Source organism: Drosophila simulans, chromosome 3L (genome assembly GCF_016746395.2).
Source record: "Drosophila simulans strain w501 chromosome 3L, Prin_Dsim_3.1, whole genome shotgun sequence".
NCBI classification, from domain to species: domain Eukaryota; kingdom Metazoa; phylum Arthropoda; class Insecta; order Diptera; family Drosophilidae; genus Drosophila; species Drosophila simulans.
This window is the reverse complement of record NC_052522.2, coordinates 1,452,688-1,472,239: the sequence shown is the minus strand read 5'-3', so window position 1 is coordinate 1,472,239 and position 19,552 is coordinate 1,452,688. Positions and strand designations below refer to the sequence as shown.

Here is a 19,552-nt window from a genome sequence, read left to right as displayed (position 1 = left end):
TCATTTTAACTTTAGATTTTCAAAAGTCAGGATTTCGAAATTGCAGAATTTTCGGATTGTCTTTCGAATATGAAAGGATACTTTTGGTATTTTTTAGTGCGAAGTAGTCTTAGGTAGAGAGCATTGGGTGTTGAAGCGCATTCGGCTTTTGGTCACACTGGCGAGAAGAAAGAAAATAGAAATCAAAATAATGAAGTGAATTCCATACGCAAATCGCAAAATTAGAGAATAACAATTGGAATTTGCTGGCGCTCGAGTGCCGCGTGTAACGGTAAAACGCTGCGCAATCGCGGAAAAATCGCTCGCAGTTCGGAAATTCCGCTGGCAAATCGAACGCAAAGACAGAGCAGCAGTGGCAAAGCAAACGCAAAAGCAAAGACAAACGCAAAGACAGAAGCAAAAGCAGCGAGGGATTTTGGAGGCTGCTTTTTTGGGGCGACACTAAAGCAAAATAAAAGGTACAGAAAGCGTGGGGCTCCACGGCCAGTCGGCCAGCAACTCCGAGACTCCGGGTAAAAATATCCGGACAGCTGACTGTCGCTGCTGGCAGTTCCGTGTTATTTTGGTCACTCCGCTTAGTTTTGTTGGCCAGATAAGCCAGACAGGCCGACGCTTTATTAGTGTTTTTGTGCTTTTTTTCAATAACTACGCACCCACACACACACACACGCAAGCCATTTGTTTGTTGGCATTCTCTATGTACATGTGCATATATCTTGATAGCTGATATATGCATGTGTGTACCTTTGAGATCCGCGGAACTTGAGTGCCCCTTGTGCATATACATACACACACGCCACACACACGGACATACCATCTGCCTGGATGTAACCAGGATCATAGTCCCCGTATCCCTGCCGCATTCTTCCTAATTGGATGACCCTTGGTTATGTAACAGCATGGGTACATGGCTATCGGAAGCCAAGAGCCGAAAACAGATTAAAACAATGGCACGTGCCTGCGTTGAAAAGTCTGGGCGAGATTGGCCAGTCATCCATGGCAACTCAAGTTCCAAAAGTTCGGAGCAGATTCGACTGCAAGGTCAAGCCCTCTTCATATACCCAAACAATGATTAGTCGAAAAAGTGCAACATGTAAACACAAACTATATTGGTTAATTAAATTGATCAATTCCTGGCTAACTTACAAAAGAACTAAACAAATCTCACATCAAAAAGTATATAATCTAGAATGTCAATTCATTCCCCATTTATCTTAGTACAATAATACATTGTAAGCTCACTTTTTAAACGTTTGAAAGTGACAAAATATTTAATTCACTCAATGGAAAACACTTCAATGGCAATCCATGGCTGTAATCTTGAAAAGAAAAGGGCACTTTCATTCATTCATTGATGTGATTCAAAGGTTGAATCACTCATCCGTTCCATCATGACTTGTAATCTCAGATGAGCGGCTGTAAAATCATGTTTAATCAACAGAGTATTGAGTTTGAGCACCTGGATTAATGGGCTAAAATCAAATTCATTTAAATTAATAGGAAAATCGAACGCATTACACGTGCATGTCTCGTGATTAAAAGTAAAAGCTGCTCTACAATAGTTTTGTATTGATATATTTAATTTTATTATCAGCAATATAAGTTCATTTCTGTAATAATCATAATGTGAAATCGTATTTTTACGACTTGAAATAAATTCTCATGTATATTCTCTGATATCGTTTCTGAATTCCGTTTCAATATTTTTGTATTTCAAAGAACAGGGTTCCTGGTAATTTCAATATTTCACACAATGATGAAATGTATAACGTAGACCACAAAGTTGTTGAAGTTTTGTTTCATGGCTCCCATCGCCTCGTTTCGTTGTAGACAACAAAGCCACTATTGAGACCCCACTGGCGGAGCACAGGAACTGCGGCCCCAAGATGAGCTGCAAGGTGCGGCTGATGGAGGACGGCTCGCTGGACGAGGAGCCGCTGACCCTCAAGGAGATCGCCTACCAGAAGCTGTGCAACAATCTGGACATCATTAGCAGCCACCGGCCAGATGGCCAGCGCGGCCTCAATCCGGGCATCGTGCTGCCCAACGAGATCTGCGACGGCTTCCTCGAGAACTACCAGCGATTCAATCGCCCGCTAGACGACAGCGTCATCCGCCTCTTCGAGGACACACAGCGCACTTCGCTCAAGATCGTCAATCTTCGCAACAGCACCCTGAGCAGTATAGGTGAGCTCTGCCCGCCATCCGTAGTGTTCTCCGCCCGCATCCGGTGTTGTTGAGTTCCATTGAATAGTAATTGAACGGAATTTATACTCGAATCTGTCAGACTTTCAGACAGCCAAACTTAAATTTAAATATTTGCAACCGCACCCCTAAAAGTTTATACAAAATCAGATGCAAGTTCATTTGAAAAATTACACTTATGTAAATGTGTTACCTTCGAATTGATAGATATCCAATCAACCTTCTATGGATTATTTATTGCTGAACCACATTGACTTGAATAAAATACTATGTGATACATTTTGCAGGCTTGGAGACTCTGATGCGCCACAAACTGTTCGCTTTGTCCTTGTGGTACTGCGACATGATATCCGTGGGTTCCCACCACCTTCTGGCCCACTACGGCGACAGTCTGCGATCCCTGGAGCTGGGCATCAGTTCCCATCTGCTGCAGTACGCGGAGCCCAACGAGAAGGAGCCAGTGGACTTCCAGTTGACCTGTCCGCACCTGCGGCGGCTGGTGCTCAATGGTGTGGTGATGCACCACCGCCTGCAGTTCGCCCACCTCCACGACCTGGGCCACCTGGACCTGACCTCCTGCGTGTTGGCCAACTTCAGCCTGGAGGCATTGGGCTCGCTGCCCAATCTGCACACGCTCATCCTGTTCAATGTGTGGCCCATCGCCAACCAGCTGCATGCGATCTGCTGCCTGAGGCGTCTGTGCACACTGGACATATCCATCTCCAGTTCCGGAAATGGCCACGGCACCTACGATCTGCCCGATCAGACGCTGGTGATGCTGATGGACAACTTGCGGCATCTCACACATTTGGATATCTCTGGCACGAATTTGGCCGGCAACGGTGTGGCCACCAAGGAGTCGACAAGTACCAGTGGCTCGCAGCAGAGCCCCAAAATGGAGCAGCACTTTGCCCTCACAGACATCCCGGGGCTAGCGTCCCGCACCCAGCGACCGCTGCAGTTCCTAGGCCTCTATCACACGGCCCACTGGGCCTGCAAAAGACACGATATTCCAGCTTTGGAGGTGGCTGGCGATGCCAACGAGCAGCAAATCCTTACTGCGGCGCGCTATTACCACGACAGACCAGTGCTTCTGACAAGAGTTCTCAACGACTTGTACCATCTCTTCCGCTTCGAGAACTGCAAGGACATACACACAGCACTGGATGTTGTGCTCTCCGCCATGGATCGGCATCTCAAGTTCAAGCACATGCAAATCTCCGGCAGGTGGGCTTATAGTTGTGGGTTTAGTGAAACCAGTATTAAATCTGAATTTCATCTTTATTAGTGCCACGCTGTTCTACATTGTGAAGGGCAGGGATCGATCCAAGTTTGGAGCACTACTGCGCAATCACATCATTCGCACGCTGCTCAATGGCATGGAGATGCACATCACCGACGACACCATGCTGCGGAATGGTTACCTCACGCTCACCCAGTTTCACATGCCAGTCGATGTGGTAAGCCTCGCCTAATCTAATATTATACTAAAAGCAGCTAAATGTCTGGTTTTCAGCTCTTCGAGTACGAGCGTCTCATCAAGATCCTGCTGCACGGCGTTTCCAAGACGGAGCAAGAGGGATTTGTCCAGCGCATAGCAATCTACCTGCTGAACACACTCGCTTGCCAGGTGGATGGGCGACAGAAGCTCTTCCTGGGCGAGTTGGGTGTAGTTAGTGTATGTCTTGCCTATCAACAGCTTGCTGGAATTTGTACTAAACGGTGATATTCTTGACTTTAGACCATGTTCACGTTGATAAAGGATCGGCTGACTCGCTCCGTCTTCGACGATGTGATGGAGGTGGCTTGGTCCACCATGTGGAACGTAACCGATGAGACTGCTATTAATTGTAAGAGATTCCTCGATGGACGTGGCATGGAGTATTTCCTTAAGTGTTTACATGTAAGTTTCAAGAGACTTGCCATTATCCGCAACGCAACAAAGATAAGTTTGGGAACTATAATATTTACTCCAAGAGCTGCAGAGAGAAAGCGAACGAAATGTAAACTCCTTGGTTTCATGAAGAAATGGGTTAACTTCCTGTATCCAGACTTCTTAAGCTGAACTGTCCTTTTCCAAAACAGACCTTCCCGGATCGTGACGAGCTGTTGCGCAACATGATGGGCCTGCTGGGCAATGTGGCCGAGGTGAAGTGGCTGCGGCCCAAGCTGATGACCCAGGAGTTCATCGAGGTGTTTGCCCGCCTGCTGGACTCCCTGAGCGATGGCATCGAGGTGGGTGGTGCTAGTGCGAGTGTGGTGGCGAGAGTGCGGGAGAGAGAGATGGCCAGTGCTAACCATGCCTACCTGCGCTTCCAGGTCAGCTACAATGCGGCTGGAGTGCTGGCGCACATTGCCTCGGACGGAGCGGATGCCTGGACGATCAAGACGCCCAGCCGGGAGCACGTGCTGGAGCGCATGGTGGCCGCCATTCAGCGGTGGAACATCAAGAGCGAGCGGAACATCAACTACCGCAGCTTTGAGCCGATCCTCAGCCTGGTGCGCTGCTACGAGACGCCCCAGTGCCAGCATTGGGCTGTCTGGGCCCTGGCCAATCTGACACAGGTGGTAGCAAGTCCTTTTCACATGCTTAGCAATGCGTACTAACTTCCACATTCCGCCACAGGTTTATCCCGAAAAATATTGCAAGCTGGTGGAGCAGGAGAACGGCATCCAGATCCTCAACGAGCTGATCGAGCACGAGAGTCCCTACTGCGAGATCAAGCGCATCGCCCGCCTGGTCATAGAGCAGTGCGACTCCGGATCGGATCGCATGGTCGTCGACAACTAAGCGGATATTTAGGATAGCACGTAGCTTTACGATTCGAGTTTGTTGTAATGTTTTTTTTTCTGCTTCCTCTGTTTCCCGTTTTAAGGCAAGTGCAAGTGTTATGTGGTTCAAGAGATTCTTCCTTGACTTTTATGTTTTCAGCGAGAGCAGCAGATACATAGATGCAAGTTTAAGCTATGCGAGAGTTAAGCAACTAAATCTAATGATGCAGAATTATTCGATAATTACATAATTACTAGATTATATATGTATATGATGTATCACATGTTGTAAGCCAGCGATCTTTTTAGGCCTTCAGAAGTGTAAATATTGTTAAAATCGGAAAGAGGAAGACATTGGAGTAGCAAGCAAGGCTGCTGGAGATTAAATAAATCCTTAAGAATTGAACTCCCCGTGGATCGATAGTTCTTTCTCTAGCCACATAGACGAGTGTATTGAATCTGTTCCTTGATTTGTGTTCATCATTCGATGCCCACTCACCCCCCGCCCCCCACATTTACTGTGCTTTCGCATCACGAACCCTAGTAGCTGCAAGTTCGGGATCGGATCGTTCAACATAATCTAGCTATATAATCTAGACCCCTAGGCTAGGCTTAAGCAACTGTAAATATTGCAAGTAACAGTTTTGAAAGTTCTGCGCTTGGCATAAATATTTATAACAGTGTACGTTACCATTAGTTACCCTATATTACGTATATATATATATATAATTTGATTCGTAAGTGTCATCACGCCTGTGTCTTACACTTTCCTTACCATCCAAAATCACACGAGAGCCCTTTGTGAATTGCTTGTCCCATATTACAGTGGAACTTTTCTTAAGTTTATTATTTCTGCTTTTGATCGATTAAAGTAATTTTTAAAAATATTTTGGTACAGCACTTACTCAAATAAAGCTCAGGAACTTCCATATAACTTATCTATCTGAAATCATTATTTTTTTTAGACATCATTTAAGAATGAATACATCACACATTTTATGAAATCTGTTTTTATCATATTTAAAGCTGATTTTTTGAGTTTATGGCTTAGAAAGTTTTTCAAATTAATTTTTCATTAATTAATTGAAACTTTTGCTAGGGGAAAGTTCCTACTTTATTCATAAAACATCATCTTACAATCGCAACTTTGTAGCAAAGTGTGCAGTGTGCCAACCAGTGCTTCGTCTTCATCGTTTGTATGATGCATCTCCCCTGCAGTCTCATTCATCAAGTTTTCATCAGTGAATCACTAACTAGTATGAAAACTAGTGATGATTTTAACATTGGCATTCCACGGTGAAAGTTGCGGGGTGTGGGGTGCGTAGCCACTGTTATTATGGAACTGCAGGATATGGTAAACATTCGGGGGTGTGAGTGGCGAGCTCTGGAATTGCGTCATGCGCCCCATGGCAGAGCGGGTGGGTGGGCGCAGGGGAGGAAGGAAATGCCAACGGGTTGGAAATGCCTTCCAAGCTGAGCGCATGTGTCGTGGGAATCCGAATCCTGCATCCCCCAGAGAGACTCTCTCTTCTCAATTTTGGCAGCTCTCTCTGGTCAGTTGTCATTTTGCCGGCGGAAAGCTCGCGTGTTTGTTTGTGCCTGGATGTAAATGTGCAATAGTTTTGCGTTCGCGGGTGCCAGCAAAACGGTAAATAAAAGTGAAATGAAATGAAGTGAGGCTAAAAGCCTTAGCAGAGAAGTGCAAGCAAACAAGTCCTTTGAACAAAAAAAAAAAGCAAAAAACACGGGGGGTAGCAATCAAACCATCATTATTTTCAATGGAAAGAAAAGAAAGCGTATTCCATTCATTCGCCAACAAAACCATTCAATCAACGCCAATTGCCTAGTTTAATTCAACAAAATGAAAACAAAATAGTTCCGGCAATTGACGAGGCGTAAACAAAATGCAAAACAATTGTTTGCCAGCCGGATTCTGCGCAGTGTGCCTTCCATTTCCAGCAGGATCAATAACCTCCTTATCAGCGGAAAGTAGGGGAAAACGACAACAAACCGTTGACTTGGCAATCAAAACAAAGGGCAAAAAGGAAATTTGTTTGCCGGCCATGAAATAGGCTATGGTATTGAAAACCAGCAGCCTATGATTATCCGGAAGTATCTCTCTGGGCCCGCGAAAAGTGCAGCAATTCCAGTCATGTCAAATTGCAACAAACTGATTTCACAGGCCCCCCAACAAACGGAAAATATCTACATATATATTTATTAAGAAAACGAAATGAATGAACATTTCATATCATCCCGACCTCAGCGGCACTCGAACCGCCACTCGAAAATCATGAGCGCGTGAGAATCGACATCTCAGCGCACTCGACCAAATCGGTGGTGGAATTTATGTCGTCCAAACTGAACTGCGTCCAAAAGAGCTTTTGGGGTAAAGAGATGGAAAAGCTCTGCACAGTGGCTCCAGTCGGGGAATTTCGAAAACAAACATTTTAAAAATATATAACAGCTATTTATTAACTATTTTTGCAACAAATTATTATTTAAATTTCTACAATACTGGATTTCAACTAGAGAGCAAGGAAGTCAAGGTCGGAGTATAGCACTTAATAATTTCTTTTCCGCAGCTAAACTGTAATCGCTACAAACACTGCCAAACCACGACACAACGATCCACCCTGATCCCAAAACCAAATCTGGATAGCCAGGAACTGCAGGATGTGGCCCGGCTCCGAGCGAGGAAGCTCGCGGGCCCTGGAAATCCCAACCAGCCAGCAAAATGCCGGCGGTAGTAGTCAGCAGGAGACTCTGGCCGACATCGAGCACATATCCACCATCGCCGGCTCCCTGGCCTCCATTGGATCCCTCTCGCACACCCAAATGCGCTACGTAAGGAGCTGGAGGTGCTTGTAAGATCATGTCCCTAACTCTGATATTCCCCAGCAATGCACCAATGATGCCGGCTATGATACGGAACACACGTCCCTGAACTCGGACTTCGATGAGGCCGAGCTGCGACGGGAGCTACTAAGAGATGTGAGTTCCAATACGAAAATCCTGACCACCTCTGCATATCCAGTTGTTCGAGCTACTTATTATAATTCCTTCTTTCTTCACTTTACTTACAGAAATGGAAACTGCTCTTTGACATGGTGAGTAAGCCGACCCCGAAGGAATACTTATAATTATACTTATTTGTAATTACTTTCCCCGCTTTGCAGTTCGATCCCGAGGGTTTTGGCGAAATATCCGTCGAGGAATTCCTCGTGGCCCTCAAGTCGCCGGAGTTCCTGTCCCAAGTGCCTATGAACAAGCGGGAGCTGCTGCTGGAGCGGGCCAAGAAGGCGAAGCTGCCCACAGGACCCGGCTACGTGACGTTCCAGGACTTTGTGAATGTGGTGAGTGTGCCGAGTGCCGCAATTACAATCGCCGGTGGTCACTGGCCAAGTAACCAAAGTACCCAAAGCACCCATGCCGTGCGTCTATTTGTCCCGGGCTGCTCATCAACGGCAAACTCGATTTAAGTGCAAACACAGGTGCAAAGTACTCACCCAGGACGAGGTCCGAAGTGTAGGCTCGTGTTCAAACAGACGGAGGACAAGGCCTCGTCCTGGCAGGAGCCGCACTCTTGTTTGGCAAATGCAAAAAGTGCGCTTGGCAAATAAATGCGCCGCTTACGCTTACACTGCGAATAAAAATGGGGTTACTTACTAATCTTACTAATCTTACTTTTATGCTCGTACATATACACACCTTGTTCCGAATGAAATACACTGCGGATTAAGTTATTTAAAGGATACTAAGGACATCGATTGTGAAAAAAGTTAGACCATAGTTTTTCTGTATGTAAGCCCACGTCTCGTTTGCTTCCTTCGCCACGCTTCGCCAGGCATTTGAGTGTTTGTCCTGGTTACCTGGGCACTGGCTATTTGTCCTGATGTGGTCCGAAAATACTGGCCAGGATCTGGCTGCCTTGGACTTGAGCTGTGCAACTGGGGGGGAGTGGGCCGCAGAGGTGACTTCTGCGAGCGATGGAAGCGCTTTTCTCGGCTTTGCCTTTGATTGGCAGGGCAATCCTATTGCATTTTGATTGATTCTACCCAGTTGATTGGCACGCACACAAACCGCACACGACAAAACACTCATGCATAATCAATTGCACTGTGAATATTCCTTCGCCTTGGCCGTTCGATTGTTTGCCAAAGTGTCCTTAAAGTCATGAATTAGCCAGGCCGACGTGTCCTCATTTGCCCCTGTGTGTGTGTGTGTGCCTAACGGTAATTGCGGATGAGACCCGGGCCATTCTTTGCACAATGGATTTCCATTCACATTCCCCCGGCGAGGACATTATTAGGTCCTTGTTTGGCCTGCTAATGCATTTGTTATTCCAATTGAGGGCTCCGTTTCCCTCTCTCCCTCTCTGTCCCTCCTTTGCGAGCCATTCATATCTGCGCCAGCAATCTGAGATCCTTGTTGCCATCGTAGACAACATATTTCCACTTAATTATAAATTGCAATGATCTGCCGGACGGGAGGGCATATTAACCAGGACCTGGCGGAGGGATCGCCAGGAATCCAGGAATGCCGCGATGCGATGTCCAACCTGGCAATGCGCCATGCATAATGCAGGCTGATGATTGTTGCATTTCCAACAAAAGCTCGCACGTGACAAATCCTTTTATGGCAGCGCACAGAAGTCGGGCATGTGGACGCGGCGAGGACGTGGTCCGCAAGGCGCAAGACGCAAGACGCCACCGAGGGGCACGACGTGTTGAACGTTATGACAACTGGAGGCACGAGGCGCGCTGGCGACTGTCGTTTGTCTTCCTCGGCCCAGTCTGCATCTGGCCGCCACTTGGGTTCCCATTCCCATTCCCGTTCCCATTCCTATTCCCCGACTCTCGACCAGCCATCGGACATCGGACATCAGGCACAGCAGGCGACGGCAGCCGGTCAGGAATCAAATCAATCTGTGGCACCGCGAACGAAGGCGAACTGGGAATGCTCTTATCTGGGATTAACTTGGTTTGGGTTTCAGCCGAAAGTATATACCGAGTAGTTGGACAATTCTTGGTGGTATTCAGTTGAAAAGATCTATATATGGAGTAGATGTATAGGATATATGGAATGCATTCAGAACTTCAGCGCCCTGACCTTGTCTTTGGCGTGGATATGTCCAGTCCTGCCTTCGTCCAATTTTTAGTGCGAGGTATCCACTTTTAATTGCAGTCAGTGGTGGTGGGATCGGGCAAAAAGCAGGAACGCCGCCAAGGAGCATTCTTGCATTAATCAGAAAGTCAACGGAGCTGCCAGGCATTCGATCATTCGATCATAAACGAAAGCAATTGCGCACAACTGGCCGGCCAGTGGGATGAGCTGAGCGGTCCGTCGTGGCCCAGCCTGGTGCTTGTCCCGGTCCAGCCCGATCCAGCCCGATCCGGTCCAGTCCAACTGCCATTATCATAATCAGGAGGCGCAGCTGGCAGACGCTGGCAGACCAGCTGAATCCGATTCCGAGCCCCAACCTGTGACTGCGACTGGGACTGGGACTGTGCCTGTGCCGAGCACGCACCAAGAAATTCCAGCGGCTTGTCTTGAATGGGCCAACTGCAGCACTGCTCAACGGTTGCTTCTCGCAGGAATGCCAGTCAGCCAGCCAGCCAGCTGCTGTTCTGCCGCTCCTCCTCCTGGCGCGCTGCATCTCAGATCGGGTTTATTGAATAAACATTGGAGCAGTGCATTCAGAAAAAATCCTTTCAGTCGTCGCCTCGCAGTTGATGAGCAAGTAATAGTAGTGGTATCTGTGGGCACAGCAAGTAATCTGAAACTGCGTCCACAAAATAATTTACATTATTGATTCGGAATTAGAATTCACTAGTACTTAGAGGGATTTTATGGAGGAGCATTCGACAATATATTTGAATTTGTACTTTCGAAATGAGAATCTTCCGTTCTGAGGTGCATTTTTCCTGAGTGCTGCGATGCCCTCCTGCCCGCCGATGCAGCATCCGACGAGGTGGCGTCTGCGCCGCTGATCTTGGGGAGCGATAGGCGGCGGAATCAGATCAGATGCGGACTTTGGAGCCGCGAGCGCGACTTGGACGTCTTGGGCCTGAAGTAGGTGCAAAATGCCTTGCGCCTCGGACTCGGGGGAACCGAACCTGGAGGCGATCTCTCGCGACGCGGTATTAAATCAATGCCAATCCATAAATGGCCTACGCCATTATGAGGCGCGTAGATTGAATTGGAATCTCTTGGCGATTTCATTATTCTGCAATAATATCGTAAATCGAGTGGGGACGCGAGATGAGCGAACATTTCTGGTTAATTATGTAGCGGCAGTTACTAACTCTGGTCGGCATCTGGCTTATAGGGTATCAATTATGGCCCATTACACATATTTCTGGCTTAAACGATATCGGTATAGCATTACAATGAATTTTAATTCCACACCTGAATTGATTTCTTTGATTACATTCTGAGGAATGGGTTGACCTGTGTCTAGTTTCCATGTCCTTGCTTTAACAGCCTGCAAGGAACACCTTGGATTCGGTTCCCAATAGAAATGTGCTAGTTCTCTCCACTTTTACCTTTAATCGTTTTCCCGCTGCACAAAAACAAGAGCATTTCATGTTTATTTCGAGATGGCTGCTTGACTCCTGAACGGAGCAGAGAGTGGACGTGACGGGGCCAAAGATGATGTCGCTATCCAGTGCTTCAGTTCGCACCCTTGCCCCTGGAGGTCCTTGGCCGCCCGCACATCCTGCTGCATGGTCGTCGGCACCTCCTCGCCGTTCCCTGCTGACGATGTTTGGTCAATGGTCAATTTGGCAGCCGTTTATTTTGATTGTTGTGCATCCGGGGCAAGGATAACGACGTGCACACGAAATGGACCAGGACCCAGACCGCCTGCTTCCCCGCCAGCCCTTTTCCGCCCCTTTTGGCTGCGTTGCAATATTTTTGCCATCGTCACGGAATTCACCGATAACCGAGGCGAGAATGGTGACCCAACTGGAGCGCCGGCGGGATGGAGCAGCTCGTTTGGCATCCTGCGGCGTCATGTCCCGTTCGCATATCTCGCAATTATCGTTTTTGCATGTTTTCCACCTGCAGGTGTGTTGCGTCCCATTTATATGGTTTATGTGTCGTTTAATCCGCGCCACAAAAATTTATCTTCGAAAGGGGAAATCGAATTTTTCGGGCCCGGGCGGAAGCACTTCATCGTAATCCCCTAACACTTGTAGTTTTCAGTTGGCAATCAAATTAGATTCGTGCACTGGCACCACACACTGCAGACTTACAGGCACTTTATGGGGAGACAACTAATTACGTTGAATAAATTTAAATGGGGTGCGCACCTGACATTTACGACGACACCATAAAACCCGAGCTACTACACAGACGGGGTCAATGAATGGCCACTGCAGTCCTCCTACGCGTACACTCGAAAAAACAGGAGTTCAAGTACAAGTATGTGCTTATAATTCCTAACTACTTATTCAGACTACGTGGAAGTGCCGCTTACTTACTTATTTTAAGAATTTCCAAGTCGTATGTCAAACGATTGAGTAAGCAACATTAATTATATGAAACTTTTATGTAGTGCACCAGTTGTTGTTCGATTTGTCCAAGTGTACTCCTCACCTTCGAGGCCCTTCAAGCTCAAGTGCGTCGCATAATTGCCGGGAGGCGGAGTGGCGTGGAGTGGGGGACGGAAGCCCAAGCACGGGGTGCGCATCATTAACCCTCCAGCCTTTGGTGCGCTAATGAGACGGCCAGTGTCCAATTTTGACCATTGACCATTGGCCATAGGACACGGGACACGCGTGGCTCGGGTTGGCACCTCATCGCCGTAGACTCTTCTTGGAGGCAGGCCATAGGCAGCTGATTCGCCGCCGATTGCGGCTGCTCAGTGGGTTGGAAAACTCCGCTGCGCTATTTGATTGTCCCGAACGAGCGATCCTATATCCGATTTCCAAGCACGCCCCTTCGGTTCGCAGGGCAAACAATGCGTGCGGCTCAAGTGGAAGTCTCTTACGGCTGGCGGGTCCTTGGTCCCTCTGTTCCTTCTGTTTTTTGTCGGGCAATGGAGGCAGCATTTTTGCCAATCGTCAAACAAAGTACGAGTGCCTCGCGTGCCATTCCATTTCCGCCAGCCTCGAATCGCAAATCAAATACAGCGTTCCGAAGGAGCAGCTGCCGGGGATCCTTGGTCCTTCCTTGCCTTTGCATACATGGAGAAAATAATGGAGATTTCAAGTATAAATGTATTGGATCATATACATACAGTTAGCATGAGCAAAAGTCGTTCAGTTTTTCAAGATTTTGGGTATAATATGACCAGGAGGAACTTGGTCATATATCAATCCTGCCAGTTACATTATTTTTACACTCATAACCCATCAAATATTTTTCTGCGTGCACACGCATATCCTTAATCCGTACTGTGTGTGAAATCGCGTATAGCTTTTGATTTGCAGCTCATTCAAAAGCCAACGGGCGGTGACTTCACCTCCAGCTCCATCTTCCATCTCCATCTCCATGCCATCTGAACTCAACTCACTGAGTACAAAAGACGGCGTCAAAGGCCAAGACAAGTCGTGGCACTATATGGAACACTCGGCGATTCTGATTGCGATTGTGGGTATGGAATGGAAGTGGCTGTAGCTGCGGATTGTGGATGTTTATTGTTCTGGCAGGAAACTGCAGAAAGGTGCAAACGAACTTCCGCTCCAAATCAGTTTTCGATTTGCTTTTCCATATCCATTACATCTGCTGTTTGCACTTTCCTCGAAGCACCTTGGCATGGCACGCGCTTGGGCAGATGTCACCTGGAATGGAAATGAGTTAAGCGGGGAAGTTATGTGGTATGATTTTACGAGGCTACTACTACTACTACTCCCTCAATCAATCATCATTCGGTGGCCAGGGCGGCTCAAAGCCTGTAATTAGACAGCAGGATCCGCGCAGGACCTGCCAAAAAAGGGGAAAAGCAACGAAAAAAAACAGGCAAATGTGAATTTAATGAGTAAAAATGTGATAATTAGGCGGACCCCCGAGGAGGCCGACAAAGGGCCAAGGGCCGAAAAACGGGAACCCAGCCCGCATCCTTTCATCCCCGGGCTAATTACAGGACCAAGTCATTTGGCCAGACAAGTGCATCCGTCGGCAGTAATTGCCGTGTTTGTTTAAGATTCAGCCCGTGTCCCTCAGCCCAGCTCCTCCACCTGCTCCTCTTCCCAAGGAATGCAAATTGAATTAGGCCTGGCATAATATTGTCATTCAATTAGATCATCATCTGGTCGGGCTCGTGCGGTTTTCCCCAGGACTCCAAGGTGTTTCGCCCGTGCAAACATCAACAGATGCTGAGTCCTCGCTCCTGGGCATGCAGAATGTGGCATTTAATAAGCTGCCAAAGAAAAACAAAGTAATTGAGTGGCAGAGTAAATTGTACAATTTCGATTAATGTAGAAATGTTTGAATTGCCCGATGTTTATGAACATTGTTGTTTGTGGGAAGTTAATTGCATATTACAAAAGGCTAGGGCCACGTTGAAGTCAATCTCGAGGATAAGATTATTCTTAACAGATTATATAAGTTGAGTAATCTGTTAAATTAGATTAAGATAATATGGAAATCAATACTAAGTCTTCCTGTGACTTTGTGCCTTGCTTTCACTTTACGTATTTCAAATATAAATGCATAGCTTCCTTGCATGCATGGTATATAAAACATGCTCTGCATTATAAATGTTTTTCTGAATTGTCCTGTAAAATGGCTTCGGGCCTGTGTCCTTTGTGCCTCGCAGTCCAAATATTCGCTTTTGTCCTTTCATTAGCGTAACAACGAGCCCCGCCGAACAATGTTAATCAAATAGCTCATTTAATAAGCTGCAAACCACGAGCACGTTTTACACGGTCACCCGGAAATAAAGCCATTGGGCATGCATCATGCACCATGACCCCCGCATCAGCCTCCTCCTGCTTCTCCTGCTCCTCTCCGGCACCTCCCGCTCCTTTTTTTCGGCCAGTTTATAAATATTGCTCAACTGTTTGGAATAAAAATGTCAACACGCCGGGCGAGGCCGTACGCAATGCATAATAGAGGGCACACAATACCTCCGAACCAGCGAGCCACCGATCCTGTGGACCACCGTCATCCTGCCACCGCCGGCGGAGATGTCCTTTTTTGCGCATAGCCACAGGCAGAAGGCAACAAAAAATGCGGAAAATACATGTCGCCGTGTTTGTGTGCTCCTGCTGCAACGGACGCAATTCAAAGGAATTTTTTGTGGCTCACAGAGCGAGCGAGAGAACCGAGCCGGCCACGTCGTCCTGTGGTCCTTCGCCTTTCCAGCCCCACACTCCTCGCTCCTGTCTGCCGCTTGACCATGTCCGCCGACCCGATCCCAATCCCAATTCCCAGCGTTAAATGTTTTGCGTCAATTTGTCGGCTTGTCCTGCAAAAGGTGAATGAAGCGAGTTTACAGCAGAGGCCAAGATAATAGTGAGATATTAAAGTACGTACCTGTTTAGAAATTTGATAAGTAAAATATGAAGATTACACAATTTCAATTAAACTCTCTTCAATTTAAACTGTAATTTTAAGAGTTGCAACTAAATTTTAAGCTGGCACTCCTATTTTTTCGCCCACGACTGTGCCGTCTGCTTTTAGCACCGTTAAATGGCGTTGAAGTCGCCTACCTGGTGACGTCATGCGGCGTGCAGGACTCGGACTCCTTGCGCTGCTCTGCGCCCAGGATAATGACATTATCAGCCGCAGCAGCCAGCGTCCGCCAAACAAACGATAAGCAATTATTTGTTGGGAATACAATTTCGCCCTATTGGCCCTGTTGGCACTTTGTTGTGATCGCTTGATCTTGCCGAAAATGCGACTTGTCACACGGCCACAATGCGTGTGGGTGTTCCCATTGTTGACAACACAGATTCTCTGCGCTCTTTGTCTGCGAATCGAAACAATTTAATACCCAGAAATTGGCCCAAATCGGAAACTCGGAAGTAAAATCTGATTTCTGTTTATTTTTGATCTTAGCGCTCTAGATTCGATGATCAATCGGCTGGCGTTGTGCAACACTACTAAGCGGAATGAATGGAAATAGAACTAGGATGGGAGTGCAAAGCGCAGAGCGCGAAACGAAACTTCGGCACGCTGGCGGGAAAGTTGTAAAATCGGTCGTTTTTTCAATGTTAAGTGTTCATTGTGTTTAAACTGTAATCGTAATGACAAATTTATAAGGAAGTTAAGTTAATAAAGCAGAAAAGCGGCGGTTTCGTTGCGTAAGTGAAATACTCGCAGAATGTGAATATTACAGTTGTGTACATGTGTAAAAGAAAAACGGCGTTTTCGCTGGAAGGGAGTACTTGGTGCACACCCGCGCAAGAACAGTGTAGCCACCCATATGATATTCCAGTGTCATAGCTTCCAGTCCGCCAGAGGAAGCTTATCAATTAAACAAAATTTGATAATTACTGCCATTAAGCGAGTCCGCCTAGCGCTGATTAACTAGAAGATACATAAATTCCCCCTTCCCAGACTGGCGGAAGTAACTATTTTGTGCCCTGAGGCCGTTGCTAGCCTAATTTGTGGCCTTTTTCTTTTCGCAATCGTCGTAGTCGAGCACTTTAATTGCGTGTAGGCTTCACTTTTAATTAAACACAATGCTTATTTTCCGCTTTTTGCGGATTTTTGCCCGCTTTGCGTTTGTTTTAATGGCTGACATCGGCATCTGTGCCAACATCTTAATTACATAATAAACATAATTTAGTTTGGCCGGTCACACGCATAAATGTTGGTTTTATAATTTTATGGCTTGCTTAGTTTTTTTTTTTTTTTTTTGGGGGGGGGGGGGGGGGGATTTAACATGTACAGCGATCTGCAACAAAAGCATTATCAATGAGCGAGTGGGACAGCAGTAGCGATAGTGGGTGTGTTAGTGTTTCTATCGCTTGTCCTCCGGCAAGCAACAATGTCCCAACTGCGTTGACCTCCAAATGGGCCGGGGGATTACAATACCACGGTCACAGTGAAGGCATCCTCTGGACTAACCAGGAATTCGTGCTTGCGGGTTTTCACGCGCAGGAAGCACAGCTTATCTTCGGTGTCCAGATCACGGACGCAGCTCTGGGCCAATTTCAGGAAACTGGCGTGCAGGTGCTTCACAATCGACTGCGCCGTGGTCAAATCGAAAGAGGTGTGCAGCAGACTGTCCCCGGCATTCTCCGACACGACGAATCCCTGCGCCTGCTCCGTAATCCGGTTCGTATTGTCCGTGTTCCGCTGCACCACATCCTCCATGGCCTTCAGATAAATTTTCGACATTTTGAAAATGAGTTGTAAAACTGGAAATTAGAAATTGTCTAAAAGTTGTATTTTCTAGTTATGTTTGATCCGCATTCGAGTAATTCTGGCAGGAAACTGAAGTTCTGTAGAGTCTCTGCTGATATATTGATGAAATTATATCACAAGGCTACCAAGATTAGAGAGTTTTTGAAAGGCGAAATAGTGGAAACCCTGTAACTATTTTGAAATATTTTCTAAACACTTTCTTGTTAGCGAAGTTCTAAGTAATTGTGTTGTAAACTATGTATTGGTTACCCAAGAAGTGGTGTTTATATAACCATCCTAGGGAATATATATTGCTAAATCAATTACATCGAAAAAGGTATCGCAGTACCATAGCCAGAAATGTAATTGCAGGTTATCTTCACATTTAAATATGCATCAACTATTGCTGATTAAACCTCCATACTTAATTCCAGATGAGCGGCAAGCGGACACGTAGCTTCAAGTGCGCCGTACACCATCGAGATCGTGAAGTCTGCTCCGAAAACGATTTCCAGCTGGTGCTGAACGAACCGCCACTCTTTCGCAAAATGGTGCACGCCGTGGCCATGGAGATCCTGCCCGAGGAGCGGGATCGCAAGTACTACGCCGATCGCTACACCTGCTGTCCGCCGCCCTTTTTCATCATCCTGGTTACTCTGGTGGAGGTGCGTTGGAAGATTGAGCTCTCCCTGAACAGACGCTTGATTTTAACTACTTTTCCCCCAGTTGGGTTTTTTTGTTTACCACTCAGTGGTCACGGGTGAGGCGGCCCCAAGGGGACCCATACCCTCGGACTCCATGTTCATCTACCGTCCGGATAAGCGTCACGAGATCTGGCGCTTCCTCTTCTACATGGTGCTCCATGCCGGGTGGCTCCATCTCGGCTTTAACGTGGCAGTGCAGCTGGTTTTTGGGCTGCCACTGGAGATGGTTCATGGTTCCACGAGGATAGCCTGCATCTACTTCTCCGGGGTGCTAGCTGGAAGCCTAGGCACTAGCATCTTTGACCCGGAGGTGTTCCTTGTGGGCGCCAGTGGAGGAGTATACGCTTTGCTAGCCGCCCACCTGGCTAATGTGCTGCTCAACTATCACCAGATGCGTTATGGAGTCATCAAGCTGCTTCACATTCTGGTCTTCGGTGAGTGTTTAGCGTACCGAAACCTTAGTGTTGTTAACACAGGTCAATTTCTTCTAGTTTCCTTCGACTTTGGCTTTGCCATCTATGCCCGCTACGCTGGCGACGAACTGCAGCTGGGATCTTCGAGTGAATTCCTGGCCATAGATCAGACGGAAACGGCGGGTGCTGTTTCGTATGTGGCCCATTTGGCGGGTGCCATTGCTGGCCTAACTATCGGACTGCTGGTCCTCAAGAGCTTTGAGCAGAAGCTCCACGAGCAGCTGCTCTGGTGGATCGCCTTGGGAACGTACTTGGCGCTGGTGGTCTTCGCCATCGCCTTCAACATCATGAATGGATTTGCGATGTTCAACATACGCGTGGAGAAAATCCGTGTCACGGAAACCATTTTCAATGATTTCCAGGTGTGAAATCCCAGGAGGATGAGCGACAGGATGACCAGAATTCGATCCTTGTTTTGTATTTAATTGATATTTTGCTTACATTTTGTTCACTGCGTTCCATTGAAGTTTTTATTGTTTTTGGACGTCGATTAAGTTTCGCGTTTATTGTTTTGTTAGTCCTATATCTGTAGGATCAGATATGAATATCTTATTGTATGCTTACGTGTCATGCGACGTAAATTATTTTGTTTTGTTTGCTAGTTAAGTACAAACATATTGTTAGAATCGTAAGAGAATATTTACAACAAATCGAACTGATTAGGTGTAACATAATGCTCAAGGAATTACACATTTTCTACATATTATTAAGATTAATCGCAGAACCAGAAGACTTTATATAGGAGCTAACAATGAATAAAACTCCACAAGCTGTAAAATAGAATTACAAATATATATGCTTTGCTATATGGAAACCGATATATTGGCAATGCAAGCGATTTATTCTAAATTTTACAGGCCTTATAGCAATTGAGATTACTACCTCAACCACAACTGATAAATAATATTAAATATATTCCAAAAAGTTGAAGTAAATCGGTTTCAATTTGATATAGCCGAGCGTAACTGAGCACTGCCAGCTTTAAGAAATCAATTACGACCAAGCACCAACAGAGTAAAGCATAAATTTACATATTTTCTATTTACACATTTTGTTTCACATGTAAATAAAAGTACATTTAAAATTTAGAAAATT

The 19,552-nt window shown here is 46.5% G+C and overlaps 3 protein-coding genes and 1 long non-coding RNA gene across 9 annotated transcripts; 2 read left to right on the top strand and 2 right to left on the bottom strand.

The window, feature by feature from the left end:
- The first annotated feature begins 106 nt into the window (after positions 1-106).
- On the top strand, positions 107-5,383 carry LOC6736348 (protein zer-1 homolog). Of its 2 annotated transcripts, XM_016170500.3 has the most exons (9): positions 108-458; positions 1,831-2,187; positions 2,493-3,432; positions 3,494-3,665; positions 3,722-3,883; positions 3,947-4,108; positions 4,291-4,440; positions 4,525-4,770; positions 4,832-5,383. In XM_016170500.3, the coding sequence occupies exons 2-9, from the start codon at positions 1,887-1,889 to the stop codon at positions 4,994-4,996; spliced, it is 2,298 nt and encodes a 765-aa protein (XP_016029817.1). In that variant the 5' UTR covers positions 108-458; positions 1,831-1,886; the 3' UTR covers positions 4,997-5,383. The 2 variants fall into 2 exon arrangements, with proteins under 2 accessions (XP_016029818.1, XP_016029817.1); XM_016170501.3 differs by having other exon boundaries at positions 107-458; positions 4,291-4,770.
- Positions 5,384-7,026: 1,643 nt separating this feature from the next.
- On the bottom strand, positions 7,027-15,336 carry LOC27207190. Of its 4 annotated transcripts, none has more exons than XR_005544068.2 (6): positions 15,054-15,336; positions 13,223-14,983; positions 10,090-13,159; positions 8,689-10,029; positions 8,487-8,620; positions 7,027-8,431 (listed from the first exon to the last, which is right to left on the bottom strand). It is a non-coding gene; the product is annotated as an uncharacterized LOC27207190 (long non-coding RNA). The 4 variants fall into 4 exon arrangements; XR_001600318.3 differs by having other exon boundaries at positions 7,027-8,620; positions 13,223-13,602; positions 13,661-14,983; XR_006541796.1 differs by having other exon boundaries at positions 7,027-8,620; positions 13,223-13,766; positions 13,823-14,983.
- On the top strand, positions 7,591-19,275 carry LOC27206733 (protein rhomboid). Of its 2 annotated transcripts, XM_039294120.2 has the most exons (7): positions 7,591-7,824; positions 7,879-7,971; positions 8,064-8,087; positions 8,157-8,333; positions 17,715-17,945; positions 18,007-18,418; positions 18,476-19,275. In XM_039294120.2, exons 1-7 carry the CDS (start codon positions 7,654-7,656, stop codon positions 18,823-18,825), a joined length of 1,458 nt encoding a protein of 485 aa, XP_039150054.1. In that variant the 5' UTR covers positions 7,591-7,653; the 3' UTR covers positions 18,826-19,275. The 2 variants fall into 2 exon arrangements, with proteins under 2 accessions (XP_039150054.1, XP_016029814.1); XM_016182550.3 differs by lacking the exons at positions 7,591-7,824; positions 7,879-7,971; positions 8,064-8,087; positions 8,157-8,333 and adding an exon at positions 16,041-16,232.
- Positions 16,618-17,380, bottom strand: LOC6736346 (dynein light chain roadblock-type 1). The gene has a single exon (XM_002083187.4). It carries the CDS (start codon positions 17,272-17,274, stop codon positions 16,960-16,962), a length of 315 nt encoding a protein of 104 aa, XP_002083223.1. The 5' UTR covers positions 17,275-17,380; the 3' UTR covers positions 16,618-16,959.
- Positions 19,276-19,552: the final 277 nt, after the last annotated feature.

Excerpts from the sequence above, each read along its gene's own strand:
- LOC6736348 (XM_016170501.3), top strand. The coding sequence starts at position 1,887 with ATGAGCTGCAAGGTGCGGCTGATGGAGGACGGCTCGCTGGACGAGGAG. Across the intron at positions 3,884-3,946 it reads GCGAGTTGGGTGTAGTTAGT|ACCATGTTCACGTTGATAAA; the intron begins GTATGTCTTGCC and ends TCTTGACTTTAG. Across the intron at positions 4,771-4,831 it reads CCCTGGCCAATCTGACACAG|GTTTATCCCGAAAAATATTG; the intron begins GTGGTAGCAAGT and ends ATTCCGCCACAG.
- LOC27206733 (XM_039294120.2), top strand. The coding sequence starts at position 7,654 with ATGTGGCCCGGCTCCGAGCGAGGAAGCTCGCGGGCCCTGGAAATCCCA. Across the intron at positions 7,825-7,878 it reads CGCACACCCAAATGCGCTAC|CAATGCACCAATGATGCCGG; the intron begins GTAAGGAGCTGG and ends GATATTCCCCAG. Across the intron at positions 17,946-18,006 it reads TCCTGGTTACTCTGGTGGAG|TTGGGTTTTTTTGTTTACCA; the intron begins GTGCGTTGGAAG and ends CTTTTCCCCCAG.
- LOC6736346 (XM_002083187.4), bottom strand. The coding sequence starts at position 17,274 with ATGTCGAAAATTTATCTGAAGGCCATGGAGGATGTGGTGCAGCGGAAC.